The sequence below is a fragment of the Echinops telfairi genome, unplaced genomic scaffold, assembly GCF_000313985.2.
Source record: "Echinops telfairi isolate 266 unplaced genomic scaffold, ASM31398v2 ScPeMD7_3533;HRSCAF=4204_0, whole genome shotgun sequence".
NCBI classification, from domain to species: Eukaryota; Metazoa; Chordata; class Mammalia; order Afrosoricida; family Tenrecidae; genus Echinops; species Echinops telfairi.
The window spans coordinates 16,574,688-16,596,156 of NW_022107431.1; the positions used below are offsets into that span (position 1 = coordinate 16,574,688).

At 41.1% G+C, this 21,469-nt stretch overlaps 1 protein-coding gene across 1 annotated transcript in view; it reads right to left on the reverse strand.

Moving 5' to 3' along the window:
* Window positions 1-21,469, reverse strand: part of ESR1 (estrogen receptor 1) — a 360,546-nt gene that overhangs the window by 308,828 nt on the left and 30,249 nt on the right. Inside the window, exon 2 of the mRNA XM_004702110.2 lies at window positions 3,628-3,826. Coding sequence (XP_004702167.2) covers window positions 3,628-3,826 — 199 coding nt within the window. The remainder of the gene's footprint in view (window positions 1-3,627; window positions 3,827-21,469) is intronic.

Genomic DNA, 21,469 nt, shown 5'->3' on the forward strand with positions numbered 1-21,469 from the left:
TTGTACTGTGTTGGTTTGTGTGTTGCTATGATGGTGGAAGCTATGTCACTAGTATGTCAAATGGCAGCAGGCTTACCCAAAATGAACGGGTTTTAGTGGAGCTTCCAGACTAAGGACAGACAATAAAAAAGGACTTGGTTCCCATTTCATAAGAAGGAGCCACAGAAAACCTTATGCATAGGTTTGAAACACGGTCAGATACGGAAGGCCTATTGAATGGAAGTAGCACTTTGTCCTAGATAGTGCCGGAGGGTGGGCCCTGGGTCAAAGGACATTTGAAATGTGACTGAGGAGGAGCTGTTTTCTTGGAGTGGAGGTGACCTTGGTGACGAGAAGCAGGTATGGAGCCATCAGGATCTTCATTTGCTGACAGGTAAGGAAAAACAGCTGCAAGAATCTGCTAATGATCAGAATTTGGAATGTATGACTCCAGGAAAATTGGAAGTCATTAAAAGTGAAATGGAATGCATAAAGATCAAGATCCTAGCCATCAATGAACTGAAATGGATTGGTACTGCCATTTTGAATGCAAAATCATATGATTTACTATGCTGGGAATAACACAACCAAGAGAAATGACTTGGAATTCATTGCCAAACAGATCATTGCAAAATCAATCATGAAGTATAATGTTGTCTGTGATAGGATTATATCTATCCACCTTCAAGAAAATTCAGTCACTAAAAATATTATTCTGTTTTATACACCAGCCCAAAAAACTAGTGATGAAGAAATTGAAGAATTGTACCAACTGCTTCAGTTGGAAGTTGATCTCATGATGCATTGATAATTACTGGCAATTGGAATGCAAAAGTTAGAAACAAAGGGGAAAGAGTGGTTGGAAAATATGGGGTTGGTGATGGAAACAAAGACTTCTGAAAAACCAACAACTTGTTCATAGAAACTATGCTTTTTCAACAACACAACAGGAGACTATACACATAGACTTCCCCAGATGGAATATGCAGAAATCAAATGGGCTATATCTGTGGGGAGACACAATGGAGAAGCTCAATATCAGCAGCTAAAACTAGATTAGGGGCTGACTGTGGAACAGACCATCAATTGCTCCTATGTAAGTTCAGGATAAAGCCAAAGAAAATTAAAAACAAGTCCATGAGAGCCAAAACATGACCTTGAGTCTATCCTATCTGAATTTCAAGAACAGATTTTACCAATTGAACACTATGACAGAAGACCCGATGAGCTCTGGGAGGACATCAAGAATATCACATATGAAAAAAACAAGCGGTCATTAAAAAGACAAGAAGGAAAAAAATCAAAGTGGATGTCAGAAGACACGCTCAAACTTGCTCTTCATCGTAGAGTAGCAAAAGCAAATGGAAGAAATGATGAAATCAAAGAGCCTAATAGAAAACTTATAAGGGTAGCTCAACAAGACAAAGACAAGTATTATAATGAAATATGCAAAGACCTAGAATTAGAAAACCAAACAGGAAGAACATGTCAGGATATCTGAAACTGGAAGAACTCAAGAAAAAAATCAAGACTTGAGCTGCATTCTTGAAAGATTCCAGGGGCAAAATATTGAATGATACAGGAAGTGTCAAAAGAAGATGGAAATAATATACATAGTCACTATACCAAACAGAACTTATTAACCTTCCACCATTTCAGGAGGTACCAGGTGAATAAGAAACAATGGTGCTGAAGAAAGAAGTTCAAGCAGCACTGAAAGCATTCACCAAATCCAGGCCCCAGGAATTGATGGAATACCAGTTGAAATCGTTCAGCAAGCTGAAGAGGCACTGGAAGCACTCACTTGTCTATGCTAGGAAATTTGGAAGAGAGACACTTGGCCAATTGACTAGAAGAAATGCAAATTTTTACCTATTCTAAAGAAAAGTGACCCAACAGAAAGTTCAAACTCTAGAACCATGTCACTAATCTCACATGCCAGTAAAATTTTGCTGAAGATCATCCAACAGTATATTAAAGATCCAGCAGCAGTGCATTTACAGGGATCTCCCAGGGGTTGCCAGATTCAGAAAAGGACTTGAAATAAGGAATATTATTGCTGATGTCAGATGGATCTTGGCTGAATGAAGAGAATATCAGAAAGATATTTACTTGTGTTTTCTACACCATGCCAGGGCATTCAGCTGTGTAGATCATAACAAACTATGGACAACCTTGAAAAAAAATAGGAATTCCAGGCCACTTCATTGTGCTCATGAGGAAATTGTACATGGATGAAGAGGTGGTTATGCAAACAGAACAAAAAAATACAGTAGAGTATCAAATCAGGAAAGGTGTGCGACACGGTTGTATCTTCTCATCATACTTATTCAATCTGTCTGCTGAATAAATTATCAGAGAAGCTGGATTATATACAGAAGAGTGTAACATCAGGATTGGAGGAAAGCTTATTAACAATCTGCGATATGCAAATGACACAACCTTGCTGTGAGGACTTGAAGCACTTGCTGAGGAAGATCAAGTATTGTAGCCTTCAATATGGATTACAACTTAATGTAAGGAAGACCAAGATCCTCATAACCGAACCAATAGGTAAATGGAGAAAATGGAGAACTTGCCAACGATCATGGTTTTCTTGGATCCACAATCAATGCTCATGGAAGCAGCAGTCAAAAAATCAAAGGATGAATTGCATTAGTTAAATCTGCTACACAAGACCTCTTTAGAGTACCGAAGATCAAGGATGTTACTTTGAGGACTAAGGTGTGCCTGACCCAAACCATGGTGTCTTCAAGGGCCTCCTATGCAATGTGAAAGCTGGACATTGAGTCAGAAAGACTACAGAAGAAGAGAGGCATTTGAATGATGGTCCTGGAGAAGACTATTGCAAGTACCCTGCTAAAAGCACAAGTCGATCTGTCTTGAAAGAAGGAAGCCCAGAGTGCTCCTTAGAGGCAGGGATGACAAGACTTTGTCTCACATACTTTGGACATGTTATCAGGAGAGACCAGTTCTTGAAGAAGGACACCATTTTTGCTTGAGTAGAGGGGCAGCAACGGAGAGGAAGACCCTCAAGGAGAAAAAGTGACACCGGGGCTGCACCAATGGGCTCTCACACAGGAACGATTGTGAGGAGGGCACAGGATCGGGCAGTGTTTCATTCTGCCATGCATAATGTCACTCTGGGTCAGAGCCACCTCGATGTCACCTAACAAGAGCAACATCCAAAGGGCAGGTCCTTGGTTGAGAAATCAAAGAGAAAGAAGAGGAGGAAAAGGATATCTGGTTGGTACAACTAGAATTGGTCTGAAGGAGAAATCAAAACAGAATATTTACCTAGACAAGGCCAAGGTAGAGAGACAATTCTATATAGAAAGTAATTACCCCAGTATGCATGTCCACGGGCTGTTAAGAAATCAATGTGCCCAACTACTGAAATTCTCCTCTTGCAGAGATAGTTGGTGCTATTTAGTCTTTTCAAAGAGAGGAAGGGTAAAATGCTCAGCCTCTGATTCCCTGGCCTTTGTCAACGCCTCCTGCGATCCAATCTCTCTTCCAAAATCCCCCCAAAAAAGCATTCAGAGGTCTACTGAATATCGGTGTTTTACACAACTCATTGCTTCAATGTTTTCCTTCTTTGCTCCATCAGGTCTTAGAAGCAAAATTGAAAGAAGTGGTTTTCAACACACTATTACCTTGAATACTTCTCTTGAAGAAGGCCTTACAGCCCTCGCAGGACCAGACTCCATAATGGTAGCCTGAGGCATAGTCATTGCACACAGCGCAGTAGCGAGTCTCCTTGGCAGTTTCCAGGGCCATGTTTCCCTTGTCACCAGTACTAGCCAAGCTCTCTCTGCCACCCTGGCGCCGGTTATCTGAATTTGGCCTGGAAAAAAAATAAGAAGAGAGTGGAAGAAAAAAAACAAAACAACAACAGAAAAGAAAAAAAAAACAAAAACCAGTGAATCCATTAACATTCAAAAAGCAGAACATGCACCCTCTTCTAAAGAATAAGAGGCCTAGGAGATGTGGCAGGTCCACTTTATTCTGACATTTTGAAAGATGAATCATAATGTAAGCTAATCTTTCATTACCTCTTGCTGTCTGTTGCAGCAAAAGGTGTTTACCTATTATATTAACCTTGAGAGGGAAATTGTTTCCTGCAAACTTGCTTTACAAATGGACTTCCCTACCCCAGAATATATTAGCCAGATTTTATTCAATAACAAAAAATGAAATTAGCTGGTCTCTAACAACTTATTAATTTCCTCAGGGATTCAAAATTAATTCAGAACCATTAAGGACTCAAGCTTATTCAAATTCTAGACCACCCTACAGGTGTACAGAGGGCAGAGACACAACATACAATAGCTAGAGCACTGGAAACTCAGATGAACTCATACACAATATGGAACAAGTATGAAAACATAACAATTCAAATGTTTATGCCACTGCTACCAGGTCACCCTAACTATGAGTCAGAAGAGATTCAACAGCACCTCACAACAACAAGCCTAGGAATCTGTTGTATCCTTTGATAGTCGGAGGAAACAATTCTTCAACACTCATATTGAAATAGGCGCAGAGAAAGCAAACGTGGAAAGAGCCGATCATGCATGAACGGATCATTGGCACACATCCCAATACCAAGAATTCATAGGGGAAGCAAACCCCAACAGGGCCTCTGAAAATGAGCAGTCAGAAGGCTGTGGAAGAGCTAAGGGAATGGGGGAGTTAAAAGCTTCGAAATGGGGAGAGTGATTCAGAAGGGGAGAGTGATTGGTTGGGTCAAGCCGGGCAAAGAGGGATGTCCAAATGATGTCCTAATAAAATGTTTGGGGGAGAAAAGGGTGGGGGTGGGGGCCAGAGCAAGTAAAGTTGGAGTTGGCAAAGAGGACACCCAGAGCAAGGAGTCCCAGGAGATAGGTCTTACTTAGGGCACAGCCAAAATTCAGAAGTGTGAATGGGAATGAAGATTAATGAAGGCCATCCCTTTGAGAAGTTGGAGGGTAATGGGAACAGAAAGATGAGAATATTGCAACGACAAAGGGAGCTATTTTAGAATGGAAGCGAGCTTGCAGAGGTCTCCGGCAGAGCGGTGGAAACATGCCTAGAGAGAGGGTGGAGGGAGAGAGCGAATGGTGGATGGTAGAGAGGATACACGACAAGAACTATCAGAGCAGTTAGCAAGAACACTAGATCAGTTGGGATTAAAGACACAGAAGAAAGAGTGCTGAAGAAGAGACCTTGAAGAACAGGAAGGAAGGAGCTAAGGAAAGAAGTAGCTAAGGATAAGTTCGTCTCTCACTTGAGCAGAGAATCAATAGATCCAGGTTTGCTGGGCATGTGCAGCCCAATAAAAAAGGTGTAAGAGACTTAGAACCTCCTCAGAGCCAGGCATAGTGTCTGTGTGTAATTAGCACTCAATAATATCCTTATTAAATGAATGGAGAGAGTGTTTCAGGGTAGAAATGAGGTAGAAAGATATTGGTTGTATAGATGAACTGAAGTTGTTTTTTTTTAATCAATGAGATTTTACTTAAGTAAAGAAATCTAAGATGAGATGCAGAAGCCTGTTGAATGATTAAGTCCTTGGCCGCTGACTGAAAGGTCAGTGGTGCAAATGCATAACTCCTAGCAGCCCTTTAAGACAGACTAGAACTGCCCCTTAGTGTTCTCAAGGCTGTCAATATTTCAGGAAGCAGGCTGCCACATCTTTGTCCCATCGAGTGACCGACTGGTGGGTTTGAATCACTGACTTTTCAATGAGCAACCAATAGATTAACTATTGCCCTCCAGGGCCTCCTCCTAGAAAGATTTCAGCCTTGGGAACCCCATGGAGCAGTTTGACTCTTTCCCACAGAGTGGCTTTTGAGTCAGCAATGGGTTAATTATTTAAGACGGGAAACACAGACTTGAAGACAAAACTCCCAGGGTCTCTTGGCAAAAAGGAAGCTGGTGCGGCTACCTTCGATTTCCCACTAAACATAAGCCACCCACCCTGATGCGCACTGGCACTGCCTGTTCTTGTACAGCACTTCCTTGCTCACTCCCAAAGGCCGTCCACCGTGTATTTTCCAGGGTAGTTTTCAAAGGACAGTTGCCATCACATTCACAGAGCATCAGCTGCCAGGGATGAGTAGGTCCAACTTTACAAATGTTTCCATTTGCCATGACTTAGCTCTTAGGTTGGAAACCTCCAGTAGGACTAGGATCCCTTGGGCATATTGTTTAATGACCTTTGGGCAGCACTGGTCCCCGGTCCTCCATTCTACTTCATGTTCTTCTGCTTATCTCATTCCATTTCATCACTGTCCTGTTGAACTCACCCCAATCAACCTCAAATCTTTTTCCTGTTTGTTGATTCATGGTTCATGCATGATTTGAAGGCAGCAAGAAGCAGCCGTGAATATGTAACTATAGACGCTTAGTGCTCTTGGGGACGGCTGGTGTTCTGCAAGCATGAAATTGGTAGGCCCAGTATCCTGTAAAACCTGTCAAAACCATGTGCCACAAAAGAATTGCGTTCTAGCGTTTTCAGTGACTGATTTTTTTTTTCAAAAGTAAGGATCTCACCTGCTCTTTCTTCAAAGGTACCTCTGAGTGGACTCAAACCATCAACCTTTTGACTTGATGCCCTTGCATGTTACCCTTCTGTACCACCCCAGGTTCTCTTCTGTGTCTCATAACCAAACCCAACCAAGCTCATTGCCATCGAGTACATTTTGACTCACGGTAACTACTAAGGACAGAGTCCAACGGTCTCATCAGGTTTCCAAGGCTGGGGTCTGGGTGGAGCCTGACTGCCACGTCTTTCTCCTGCAGAACCACTGCTGGGTTCTGTCTGCCTCGGTTAGCAGCAAAGTGTTTGCCCACTGCACGACGAGGACTCCAGCAGTGTCTTATAAACCAAAAGCCCAAACGCACAGTTCTGGACTTGGTTCTGACTCACCGCATTCCTAGAACAGAGTAGAACCGACCCCACAGAGCTGGTTTCTGAAGCTTTCCATCTTTAAGATGAAAGCCACCTCTTTGTCCTGCCTCGACAGTGGATGGGCGATTCAAATGACTGACCATGGGACCAGCAGCCCAACACATCAGCCGATAGGCCACTAGGTCTCCAGTGTCTTATAACCTTTATTAATTATTGCAGCATATAATGCATGCCTGTTCCATGAATAACAGGACATGCATGGGCAAAAATGTCAAGGTGTGCAAGAGTCTACCACCCATTTTTCCACCATAAAATGTTGCCCCATGAAGGTCTCCTTTCCTGTGAATTCTTCTTACCAGTCACTCCGAACCTTCCAAACACGAAGTCACGTGTCCCTGCTCTGGATTCTACGGCAGCTTTGTAAGGACCTCTCCCGCCGACATGCTCTCCAGTTCCTTCCGTTGCACACTCTCATCTCCCTGGTGACGTCTTGAGTCTCTCACTCACCTTGGGAATCCCAAGTGCTTAAAGCATCCCGCCTCACCTGAAACATGGACTCAATATTGGTCCCAACTAAATTAATCATGGCTGAGCCAATAAAGTGGTCATGTGAACCACGTAAATGGAATCTGTGAATGGAGCTCATAAACGTGATGGCAAGAGAGGGAATGGCAAAAGCCCATTTTCTCCAGATCTCAAAGAGATGTGCACTGTCACCATAAGGCCTTTCACCTGCACTTCACTTTGGAGATGATCTTGGGACACTGGAAACCCATTACAGATGCGGGGCAAGAAGCCAGAAGGTGTCCAGAAATAAGCAGGGAAATTGCACAGACGTTATACAAGCCAGCTTCAAAAATGTCATGGAAAAGACTCCATTATCCTTTCATTCCACTTTTCTATGAACTTCTTTGAAGGCCCCGTGTGTGTGCCCACCATAAAAGCCACTTTCCAAATCATCATTGAAATCCATACAGGTAACATTGTTGACGGTCATGTTGATCCCTCTCTGTTGCACCACCACCCGCTTCGGGGATGTCGTGGAGAAAAGTATAATCAACACCAAGCCAACGGACAGCTGAGATCTTCCCAGGCACAGCCACAACACGTGGCACCTTGACAAAGGTACGTACTCACATTGTGTAGGGCATCCGAAGCGAATTTGGCACAAATGCCTCTAAATTGAGAGTTGTGGCCTCAGGAGGCAGATTCATTTGGCCCAATTATGTGCAGTGAAAAAGAACACAGTGGGGGGAATCCAGACGTGGGCTCAGAACATCGGACCAGGTGGGTCAGACACCACACTAGTCTTATTTGGGTACCTGTGATTAGAGCCTTCCCAGGGATGGGCCTGCTTTCCAAGCATTGTTGACCTGCCCCTGGCGTAGACACGGCGCTTTGAGTTTCATGCCTCTTTGGTAGGAAATGTTCACACTGCGTTTACTTTCATCTTGTTTTCTCCTCCTCCGCCTCAGAGCTCCTTTGGTTTCTCCTTTTCTTCAAAGCCTCAAAATGACCTTCTCTTCTTTCCAAATCCAAAAATTCTTCCGGTTCCACTTATCACATAGGACACTTCACTCGAAATAAGCAAAACTCCCAACCATCAAGTCGATTCCGACTCCTAACAACCCTATAAGACAGGATAGACCCTCCCCTCTGGGTTTCTGAGACTATCAATCTTCACGGGAGTTGAGAAGTGGTGGGTGGTTTCAAACTTCTGGCTTTGTGATTAGCAAACCAATGCATAACCAACCACTCTACCACCAGGGCTCCTCACAGGGCACGTCAGAGAGGCCAACGGAGTCCTCATCCTATTACCCTAAGTGAAAGCTTAACTACTTCTTCGGCCAACTTGCTAAAACGCCCGTCTCCTCGTAAAACTAGTCTGTCTCACTGAACTGTCACTAAAATGCTAGTTTTCAAGTGGGATCTTCCTCAGAAGATTATGATTAGGAGCTGGCTACTCTATCAAGCTCCATGGCAAGAGCTTTAATGTTCTCTAGCCTAGAGATCCCGTGAAAGATTTTCTGGACAGAAGCAGAAAAGACACTTAACCAAGGGATGAGGGGGTGTTTTGCAACCACAAGGCACCCATGTGGCCAAAGAAGATGAATGAGTAATAGCTTGAAAAGCATGACACGAGGGATCAGAATTTTTAGAAATTGCAACACCACGACACGTAAGGAAGGTAACAACCCAAGTGACTTGATTTTAGTTCCATTTTTATTCTATCAATTCACTACTAAACATCTCAAAACCACTGACACTACACATTCGATGAAATGAAGAGAGATGTCTGAAAGCATTCATGTTTGGTCCAGGGAGTGGATTCTCTTGGACCGAGTAAAAACAAATCTTCACAAAAATCCTTGCCAAGGACATTGTCATTAATCAAAAGTTTGAACTCAATATAATCAAATACTGTTGTTTTTCCAGCCATAAATAATGCGCCAGTCAGCCAAACGCATGATTCCCTGGATTTGCCAAACAATTGAAAAGCATTTGAAAGCCTTGGTTTCTGGAGGAAATGTTTTGCAAAACTGCATAGAAGGAACCAACAGATGTCCACTTGAGAAATGTGGTATAACTCAGTGCCCCTTAGTAACATCCTAAGGGCCCCCTTCAGAAACCAAATCCCCAAAGCTATATGCATTACAGCGCCCTACATTTTTTTTCTTCCTGGAACTTAGCAAAATTTCCAGCCCTGTATTGGAGTGACCATTGTTGATTACTTGTATCTCCCTAGTAAACAGTAGTGGGAGAAACATGCGGCTATTTATTCCCATGAAGATTTCCACTCACAGAAACCCTACCTAAGCTTACGATGAGTTGGAATCCGCTTGACGGCAGGGAGTTTGGTTTTGTTTGATGAGTCAGAATTGAGTCAATAGCAGTGGTTAGTGTTTCATGAGTAAACAATAGCTCCAGGAACATAAGAATCTTCTCTCCTTTGCTCCCAATTTGAAATGACATTCAATACACCTCCTCTACCTAAGCCATGGCCAAGTTTAGGCCAGTATTTCTTCCAAGCACTAATGCACAGTTGTCAACAAGATGGCACACTAAGCAGTGTCATGGTCCTGTCACCATAAAATTCACTGCTCGAGAGCCAAGCCCAGCTCCTGGTGACCCAATAAGGCTGCGCCATGAGTTCCCAAGGCTGTAACTCTCTCTAGGAGCAGAAAGTCTTCCCTTCCTCCCATGGAGCCGCTAGGGAAGTAGACCTGCTGGCCTTGCCGATGGCAGCCAAAAGCCTAAGCACCGCGACACCGCCAGGGCCCCTGCCTATCACCGCAAGAAGCTTTGAAGCGGCATTATTGTTGTGGTTGTTACTTGAAGCTTCTTCTCAACACAAAAAGCTTAAAAAAATAGCATTTGCAAAGCTGTCAGAACAAACTGTGTTCCACTTCTAGAAAACAGTTAAAAGTTTGCAGCAACCAAGTATATATAGAATGAATTTTTTAAAAGTTTAGAAAGCATTCAGGTTATGGCATGTTCCATGCCCCACCTGTCTCCAGCTCGTGGTTGGCTTGAAAACCCCAGCTCCTATCTCCAGCATGAGCCAGTGGCCCCTTATTCTGGAAGAAGCAGATCAGATCTCATTTCTCAGTTCTAACATGCTGGTAGGTGCATCATGGACTGGAGCAAGATGCTCAATTCTGTGTCCCCATCTCAATGCTCCAGCAGAGCAGAAAAGTCAAAGGCATTGCTTTATAAACTGTAAGACAAACAAGCAACCAATTGCCACTTAGGACAAAAGAGTTTGATTAAGACACGATAAATGACCTTTAGACCAGGAAGCAAAGTTGGGGAAAGAGTTTCCTTGAGAAACTGGAGCATTCAAAAGACGCCATGGGAAAGTGCAGAACGTTAGGCGATTGCCTAAAGAGAAACGTATGCTCTCGAAAGACCTAAGAAAGTCATCACCTTTCATTCAGACTGATCTCTAGGTTCACAGTAAGGCCTGCCAGGTATGGAGAGAAAAAGCCTAGCATAGAGCTATTCTGCAAATTTTGAGAAAGATGTTGTATTTTCTGTTCTTTTCATTGTTTATTTGTTTGGTTTTCTTTCTTTCTGTTTGTGTGAGGTTGTTTTGCTTATTTGTGTGCTTTTATTTCCTTTTAAATTCTTAACATTCAAGAAAACCTCTGTCAAAATACTAGCTGAGCCTGTGCTAAAACGAGAAACGTAAGGAACCAAATATTGAAGAAGACAGGCTTTGCAGAAATAATTTGGGCATGTCACTGAACACTTCTTTTCAGACGAATCCACAATAATACAGCTTTGAGCATGTTTTCTTTGAAGTACTCAGGAAAAAGGAAGATCTCATTACCAAGATGACATATTGTAATATTATAATATTCTTGTACTATTTATATATCCCATATTCAACAGAAAAATTACAGAGAAACAGGGAAAGATGGTCCACTCAAAACTAAATGAAGTGTGAAAAACTGTTCCTGAGGAAGCCCACACACTGAACTTATTAGCAAAGACTTTAAAACAACGATCTTAAGTATACAAGTATATTCATTAAGCTAAGATAAAACACAGATGAAGAGAAATCCAGCAAAATGACCTTGAGCAAAATGAGAATGTTAACAAAAATAATAAAAATGAAGCAGCAGTAGCCTCAGTAAAAACACAATCGCTTAAATGAAAATTTCAATAGGAGGGCTCCACAGCAGATGTAAACAGAAAGAAAATAGAAGTAAGGAATATGAATACGAAAGCAACTGAGGAAAATGGAAAAAAGTGAACATAGTCTAAAGGATTTTGAGTTAGTTAATTGTGCCAGCCTGGCCGATAATCACATGTGGGGCTAATTGAAAGGCAGAGGGATAAATGGGTGGTGAGCCTCGCCTTTCGAGTTCTCGGGTCTCTTGTTTTGTGATGGTTGCACCGGGTGCAGCTGCCTTAGCAGTTCCCTGCTTCAGCTTGCAAGATTGACTTCCTACAAGACATCCCCAAGGAGAAGCTACATGGACCTATCCCGATGCAGCCCTGGGTGCTGGAGCAGCCGTGTGGAGACCCCTGCTAGTGCTGAGATGCTTGTTCATTCACTGACTCAGCTTTCCTCCTGCAGTCGGCGTCATTGCCTCTGTTTTGTGAGGTGGAGGTTAATGGGTTAATGTTGGACTGTGGGCTTGGGTAGCATTGGGTTGGGATGTTTTCATGATGTACCTTTTCTTTACATAAAACTCTCTCTTATACATGAGTCTCTGTGGATTTGTTTCTCCAAAGTACCTAGACTAATACAGATTTGTAGCACACCATCAGGAGAAATAACACACTTATGAGAGTCCCAGAAAGATAAAAGATTGTGAAAAGAGAAAAAAGAACATATTTTTTAAATGCTTGTAACTTCCCAATGTTGATAAAAGACATGAAATTAAAAGAACTCTAACCAGAATAAATTCCAATAGATTCGTGTGAACACATTTTACAATCAAACTGTTGAACACCGAAGAAAAGAGAGAATTTTGAGAGCAACAACAAAAAGATGGCTTGGAGCATACAAGTGATTCTCAGTAAGATTAGCAAGTGACTTCCCATTATAAACCACAGGAGTTATAAGGGAGTGTGAAGACATATCTAAAATGCTGAAAGGCAAAAATTCTTTAAAAAGAGGAAGCATCAGCCAAGAAGCCTGTATCTTGCAAAACTGTCTTTTCAAAAACAAGGTGAACTTAGGACACTCCCAGAGCAACAGAAGCTGAAAGGTGATTGTCACTAGACTTGCCTGGTCTTCTACCACTTGTCCTTCCAAGCATCATCATGGAGTGAGTTCTATATTGCTGTAACACTATAAGCTATGTTAATGTTATTTCAAGCAGAGGCAGGATCATTCAAGGTCAGCAGAGCTTCCAGAGTAAGACAGACTAGGAAGAAGAAGGAGAAGAATATGGCAATGTATTGGGGTGGGGGGTTGGTGAATGAAGATGGTGGATCGTTGTCTTCTGTAGCACTAGAAGACAAACCATCAGGATGGAAGGCGCTCACATGACTCAAAAAGAGCTGTAGCCTCAAACCAGAGTTGACCTTACTCTCTTGGCTAGAGTAAAGCTTTCAAATCTTCAGTTGCTAATATGGCACAACTCAAAATGAGAAGAAATCAATACAAACATTTATTAATAACCAAAACATGAAACGTAAGAAGTGTTTTTCTAGGAAAATTGGAAGTTGTCAAAAACTAAATTAAATGTAAAGATCAATGCCCTAGGTATTAGTGAGCTCATATGGACTAGCATCACCCACCTTGGATGAAACAATCATACAATTGAGTACTAAAAAAACAGATTTTTTTTCAAAGATATGTATTTAAATTTGTTACGAAACAACATTATCACCTTCAAAGTACTCTCCATTAAACTTAATACATTTGTTAAATCTGCCATTATTCTATTCTTGGAAACATTTTTCAAACGTATCTGTTTAGATGGCTGACAGCACCTCCCTCATTTTTTCTAGTCACCTTTTCTACATCTTCAAAGTGCTTTCTATTCATGTCCCTCTTCATTCAAGGAAACAAAAAGAAGTCTCACTGAGCAAGGTCAGGTGAGTACGGTGTGTGGGGCAGGAGAGGCATGCTGGTTTTTCCTCCCCTGAAAACTGGCACACTGAGATGGTTGTGTGAGCGGGTGCATTGTCATGGTGTCAAAAGCAATCCCCCGTCTGCCACGAATCAGGCCTTTTTTTAAAATCATTTTATTGGGGGCTCGTACAATTCTTATCACAATCCATACATATATCCATTGTGTCAAGCACATTTATACATTTGTTCCCATCATCATTCTCAAAACATTAGCTTTCTACTTGAGCCCTTAATATCAGCTCCTCATTTTCCCCCCTTCCTCTTCCCACCCCCCCCATGAACCCTTCATAATTCATAAATTATTATTATTTTGTTATATCTTACACTGTCTGATGTCTCCCCCTGCCCTCTTCTCTGCTGCCCATCCCCCAGGGAGGAGGCTATATGTAGAGTCTTGTAATTGGTTCCCCCTTTCCACCCCACATTCCCTCCACCCTCCAGGCATTGCTACTCTCACCACTGGTCCTGAAGGAGTCATCTGTCCTGGATTCCCTTTGCTTCCAGTTCCTATCTGTACCAATGTACGTCCTCTGGTCTAGCCAGATTTGTAAGGTAGAATTGGTATCATGGGGACGGAAGCATTTAAGAACTAGAGGAAAGTTTTATGTTTCATCGTTGCTACCCTGCACCCTGACTGGCTCATATCCTCCCCGTAACCCTTCATTAAGAGGGTGTCCAGTTGCCTACAGATGGACTTTGGGTCTCCACTCTGCACTCACCCTCATTTACGATGATATGATTTTCTGTTCTTTGATGTCTGATACCTGGTCCCTTTGGCACCTCATGGTCACACAGTCTGGTGTGCTTCTTCCATGTGGGATTTGATGCTTCTGAGTTAGATGGCTGCTTGTTTACCTGCAAGCCTTTAAGACCCCAGATGCTATATCTTTAATAGCCGGGCACCATCAGCTTTCTTCACCACATTTGCTTATGCACCCATTTGTCTTCAGCAGAACCAGGCCTTTTTTTGTCACACCCTATTATGCAATCTTTTCAGAATCTCTAAATAAAAAGCTTGATTAACAGTCTGACCGGGTGGAACGAACTCTAAATGCACTATGAGTCAACATTTTCATCTGTTCAGGAAGTTGACAGATGTCAAGAACTAGGTTTGCCATCAATCAATGGACATTTCACCTTTTATGAAACAAGAAAATCACTCATACACTTGTTTTTCCCTAGCACTGTCCTTGTAAGCTGTGTTCAACATCACAATAGTTTCTGTGGCATTTTTCCCGAGCAGGAAACAAAATTTCACAGCCACACACTTTTCTCTTTAATCAGCCATCACAAAAAAGGAGGTTCGAGTAAAATTACTTATATGAAAAAATTCACTATAACCAGAGAGAACCTTCCCAGGTGACGCCACTGGGTGCGCTAACTCAGAGAGAGTTTCTTGATGCTATCCTAGCAGGAAACGTGCGTACTATGAGAGCTTTGTCCGGTGGAGCTTATTTCCACCGTGGCAGGGTACCCCCTCATATGGTTTATTATGCCAGAAATGACAAATCACATTTATGTTCATAAAGAATAGTTTAAAACATATCTTGAAGTACAATACTGTTTGTGATAAAACAATATCCACACGACTACAAGATAGATGAGATAACACCACTAATTCAAAGTTGCTCACCAACCACTAATGCCAGAGATGAAGGCATTGAAGATTTTCAATAACTTCTACAGTCTTGTATTGGTCAGGCATGCAATCAAAATTCAAAGATAATTACTGGTGACTAAAATGTGAAGTCTGAAAATAAAGAAGGATCAGTAATGGGAACATATTGCCTTGGTGATAGAAACAATACCTGGGATTGCATGATAGAATTATGTAAGACCCACAACTTATTCAATGGAAATGCCTTTTACAACAACCTAATTGGCACTATAGACACGAGCCTAGCCAGGTGGAATACACAAGGCTCAAATGGACTGAATCTGTGGAAGGAGACGATGCGGAAGTTCAATATCACCAGTCAGAACAAAGGCTGGAGTGACTGTGGAACAGGCCATCAATTGCTCATGTGCAAGTTTAAACTGAAGCTGGAGAATATTGAAACAAGACCATAAGAGCCAAATTATAAACTGTAGTATAGAATTGAATTTAGAGACCATACCAAGAATAGATTTGACTCATTAAGCACCAATGACTAAGAACTAGACAAGTTGGGAGATGGCATTTGGAACATCATCCATAAATCAAGTAAAAGTTCACTAAAAAGACAAGAAATAAAGAAAAGCCCAAAATGAGTATCCAAACACACTCTGAAACTTGCCCATAAGCACAGAATGGCTAAAGTCAACAGAAGAAATGATGAAGTAACAATTGAACAAAATATATCAAAGGGCAGATTGAGAAGGCCAAATATTATCATGAAATATGCAAAGACCTGAAGTTAAAAAACCAAAGTAGAAAAACATGTTCAGCATTCCCATGCTGAAAGAACTGAACAACAACAAAAGCAAGCCAATTCTCAAGTTCCAATACTGTCCTGAGAAGGACATCATGTTTGGTGAAGAGGGTAAGGGAAAAAGAGGAACACCTTCAAAGAGATGGATTGACACTGTAACTGCAACGATGGGCTCAAACATCACAATGATTGAGTAGATGGCCCAATGCTTGGCAGTGTTTCATTTGTTGCACATAAAATCAAGTTCCCTTACAAGAACTATGAATGCAAAAATTTCAAGTTGAAATACAAGAACACACTAGATAATTATTTGAATAAATATTAGGCTCTCTAGTATAGAGAATTAGATGGGAAAAATGTTAAGCTAGTAATAGTGTAATTTTCATATTGACTCAATTTTTATATTCTACATAATATGAAAGATTAGATATATAAAAATAACTATAAATATGTCAATCTGCACACAATGTATAAAGATGCTTCTTGTAACAAGAGGCATCTTGTATAAAGAGGCAGGGTGTTGGCAGAGCTATATGGAAGAAGAGTTATCCTGTTACAGATGCCAGGAGGGTACCAATTCAAATGAGATTGTTAATCATTTAGGATTTCAAATTTAACCTCCATGGTAACCACAAAGATATTAACTTTAAAAGATATGTAAAAACTCAAGAAAAAAAATGAAAAGGATTCATTACAAGAAAAATTAGCACAATTTTTAATTAAAAAATTAACACAAAAGAAGGCAGTGATGGAGAAAACAAAGGGCAATTATAACACAAGAAAACAAATAGCAAAATGGAAGGGTTAATCTTTCTTCATCAGTAATTACTTTAAATGTAGATCAATTTAAATCCCCTATCAAAAAAGAGAGATTAGCAGAACAGAAATGAAATGATCCAAGTATGTACTACCATTAAGAGACTCACTTTATTTACTTATTTATTCACAGTTTAAAAGGTTTAGGAGGGAAATTAAGTAACCGCAAGTCAGGATTAATTAAGAGAAAGGTCACAGTCAGCAGTCCATAGCAACACCTCTCCTCGGCCAGTAACCAAGTCTGAGAGACTCACTCTAGACACAAATACACAAGTCGGCTGATTTGTGAAAGGACGGACATAATATTGCAAGTGAATGATACCTGAAGAGAGTTGTAGTGTTATGTTAATGTCAGACAAAACTGACTTGTTCATTGCAAAGATGGAAAATATATATTGATAAAAGTCAATTCATCAGCAAGACACATCTATGCATCTAATTACAGAGCCTCAAATATAAAAAGCAAGCATAAAATAAAATATATAGAAAGCCCGCATTGACAGAATTGGAGGGAGAATGGATCAATCTACAATAATCATGGGAGACTTCAATGCACCATTATTTTGGTGCACCACTATGTATTACTATGAATGCACCACTATCTATTACTATTTTGGTAATAGATAGAGCATCTAGGTAAAAGATAAACAAGAAAATGGAGGACTTGAACAACATCATTAAATAACGACATCAAGCAGATATAAAAATAATTCACTACAATCTTTCTGTGGTACCCATGTATCATTCTCCAGGATAGCTTATATGCCAGGCAACAAAAAAATCTCAATAAACTTAAAAATAATGGAATCATTCAAGGTATCATCTGCAACTACATTGGAATGGAGCTAGAAACCAAGAAGAGAAGAAAAATGGGAAATGCCTTTTAAAAATAAGAAATTAAACACCACATTAATAAGCAATTAAAGAATTAAAGGAAAACACAAGAGAAATTAGAAAATACTTAGAGACCAATGAAAACATAGCAAAACATTAAAAATTTATCAGATCCACCAAAGGTAGTGTGTAGATAGAAATTTATAGCTTTACATGTCTCTTGTAAAAAGGAATACTTCAATTCAATAAGCTGTCTTTATACCTAGAGAAACTAGAAAAAGAAGAGCAAGCTGAGTCCAAAGCTATCAGAAAGAGAACAATGCTCAAGGTTAAGGACAAATCAAGGTTGCTGAGATGACTGTGACTTATGGTGACGCTGTAAGAGAGTAAAGGAATCCTGGTGCTGTGGTGGTTATGCGCTGGGCTGCAATCCACAAAGTGGGCAGTGCTAAACCAGCGGTTGCTCCACTGAAGAAAGGCAGGGCTTTCTCTTCCCGTAAACAGTTACATTCTCCGAAACCGAGAGTCAGTATGAGTCAGCACGGACTTGATGGCAGTGAATGAAATAAGAGAGTAGAACTGTTTCAAATTGCTTCCAAAAATGAAAACTGAGTCTTTGCAGGAGCATACAATCTTCTTTCTCCTGAGGAGAAGCCGATGGTTTTGAACCACCAACCTTGTGGTTAAGAGCTCAGTATTTTCATTTTTTTAAAGAGCTCAATATTTAACCCACTGTACCACCAGGGCTGGAATAGAAAAACAACAAAGGAAATCAACAAAATAAAAAGTTATTTTTTGGAAAAAAAAACAAGTGAAAAAAAGAGAAGATGGAAATAAATAAAATCAGAAATGAAATTTGGGGCTTTACTACCAATCGAACAGAAAATTTTAAAAGACGATATGAAAAACATTATAAACATGACAATAAATTAGATAATCTAGATGATAAGTTCCCACAATTATTTGGCTTCCCATCCCATTTCAGTAAAAAAAAAAAAAATTACTCAGTATCCCCTCTCTGGCAATTAAAAGTGTATTTATTGCAGCCCATAATCCAGGATAACGTGTAGGTATCTGCTTTGGCAGCCTCCCTGGATCATTCCAGAAACCCCCAGGAAGAGGTATTGCCCACTTTGGGAAACACTGATCTAGATGAGATAGAAAAATTCCCAGAAACACACAAATGATTATATATATTCTCAACAGATCTTCAAGCAAAAAGACTTAACCAGTAAGCAAAAAAAAAGCTCCCAATTGTAACAACAGAAATATAGCTAATATATACATACAGCAAGAGTGCCTTGCACAAAATACTAAAAATTAGTTTTATTTCCATGCAATAGCAATGAGTAATCTGAAAGCGAATTTAAGAAAGCACTCTCACTTATAATAATATCTGAAAGGATAGAACACCTAAGGCGAAATTCAATCAGAGAAGTGGAAAACTATTAAAACAGTGCTGAACATTTTAAAGAAGACCTACTGTATATACTCGAGAATAAGCCAAGTCTATTCAGCACATGTTTTTATGCTGAAAAAGCCACCCAGTTTTTTGTGGTACAATTAGGTGCCTCGGCTTATCCTCAAGTATATACGGTCAGTAAAAAGATATGCCATGTTCATGGACTGAAAGTCTTAACATCACTGTGATGTCAACACTCCCCAAAGTGATCCGCCAATAAACACAATCCCTATAAAAATTCCAATAGTCACTTGCAGGAGTGGAAGAGGGAGTCTTGAAATCTCACTAAAACTAAAAGGGGCCTTGGGCAAAACAATCTCAAAATTGAAAAACTGGTGAAGTACTCAGAATTTCTGATTTCAAAACTTACTTCACAGTTCCAGTAATCAAAACAGCATGATACTGGCATAAGAATAGAGTAGACTTGAAAGTCCAGGGGTTGGCCAATTGGTATTCAACAAGCGTGTCTAATGGAGTCAATGGAGAAAGAATGGTCTCTTCTTAAATTGGCAGGGGCAATGGAGTAGCCACGAATGAAGTTGGACCCTGACCCTACACTACATATGAAAATCAACACAAAATAGATCCGTGGCTTGAATATAAAACTAAAGACCATAAAACTTTTAAAAGAAAACACAGGAGTCAATCTTGATGACCTCGTATGTAGCAATGGATTTAAGCATGATACCAAAAGCATGAACAACAAAAAAGAAAGAAACTGTACTATATCAAAAGAGAAAAATAAATATAAAGGAGCATTACCATTCAGGTAAAAAGACAAGATGCAGAATGGGAGAAAATATTTGGAAATCATTTATCTACAAAGGGTTTAGTATCCAAAATACATAAACAATCCATAGAGGTCAATAAGTAAAACACAAACAACCTAATTTTTTAAAATGGGCATCTTAGAGATGCAAATGGAAACAACAACGAGTTCCACCCCAAGCCAGCATTGACAGCAACATTTTTTTTAAAAAAGGGAAAGTAACAAATGCTGGAGAGAATGCGGAGAGATTAGTATTCTCATATACTGCTAGTGGAAAGCAGAATGGTGCTACCTCACACAATTCAAGAAAAAAAAAATCTCTGCCACCCCATTGTGTCTGATCCATTTGATTTTATAACATAGAGCATATCATGGTCCTTGTCTATGCTGAACTGTCGATCTTCATGGGAGTAGAGAATCGGCTGGTGGTTTCAAAGTGCTTACCTTGTGGTCACCACCCCCAGAAGTAACCACCAGTTCTCCACTCAAAACAACTAGACATAGAAATCCCATATGACCCTGTAGTCCCTTTGGTGGGTCTATACCCTAGAGAAGTAAGAGCCATAACATAAGCAGATATATGCACACCCATGTTCATTGCAGCCCTGTTCATAATAGCAAGAAGACAGAAATGACTCACTCAGTCCCCATCAAAGAAAGAATGGATAAAGAAACTTTGGTGCATACACACAATCGCTGCTAAAGATGATGTAACGGTGGAGCAATTCAGGACATTGATGGACCTGGACAACATTATGCTGAGTGAAAATTAACCAATCACACAAGGACAAATGTTGCATGAGACTTTTGTTAAAAGGGGAAAACACAAGACATGGGTTTTCATAAAGAAACCGTTTAAGAATGATGGGACCGAGTGGGGGGTGGGGAACAAAGGTAGGAAGATGAAGCTATCAATTGCTCCACCTCTGTTTCCCACACAGGATTCTCTTTCTCCCCCAGATCCCTACATGCCGGGCTCCTCGGCATTCTACTTTCAACTCCTGCTACCCTCAGTTGACATTTTCTCTGTATGGGCTCTCAGTCACATACACAACCATACCCAGCTAACAGCCCACACCCCTTGCCCGGCTTGAGAACTGTACGTGGACTGCACGCTCAACAACTCCTCTCCAGTGTCCCAAAGGAACTCAAGCAGATGCATGCAACACTAGCCTCCCTATCTGTCCCTTGAGGCTGGAGCCTCCCCTTGCACCATCCCCTGGGCACAAGGATCCAGCGGGAGGCAGCAACCATGGCATCTCCTTGTCTGGAGCCCCTTTCCTCTCCCCCGAGTGACTCCAGGCTGCAGTTAAAGCTGAATTGCCTCTGAGAGCTTGGCTGACCTCCTCTGGGCAAGACGGACCCTGGAGCTTCCTCGTCATAGCAGAGATTCCTTCACTCTAACTCAAAACCCTCGGAGGCCTCCCATCACATCAAGAACTAAATGCAAAGGCCTTGCCCTCCGCTGATCCGTCCCCTCTTAGGGACCCAGCTGTGTCTCCTCCATCTCTTCATTTGTGCACCACGTGTCCCACGCTGATATCCCTGCTGCTGCACAAAATGCCCAGGTAGAACCTCTCCATGTCCATGAGGTCCCTGCTCACTTCATGTAGGTTGTCTCCCCTCTCAAAGAGGCTTTCCAGACCGCTCAACCGTGGCTCCCCTCGGACTCTCAACCCTCTCTCTGACACTGACTTGTTTTCCCTTC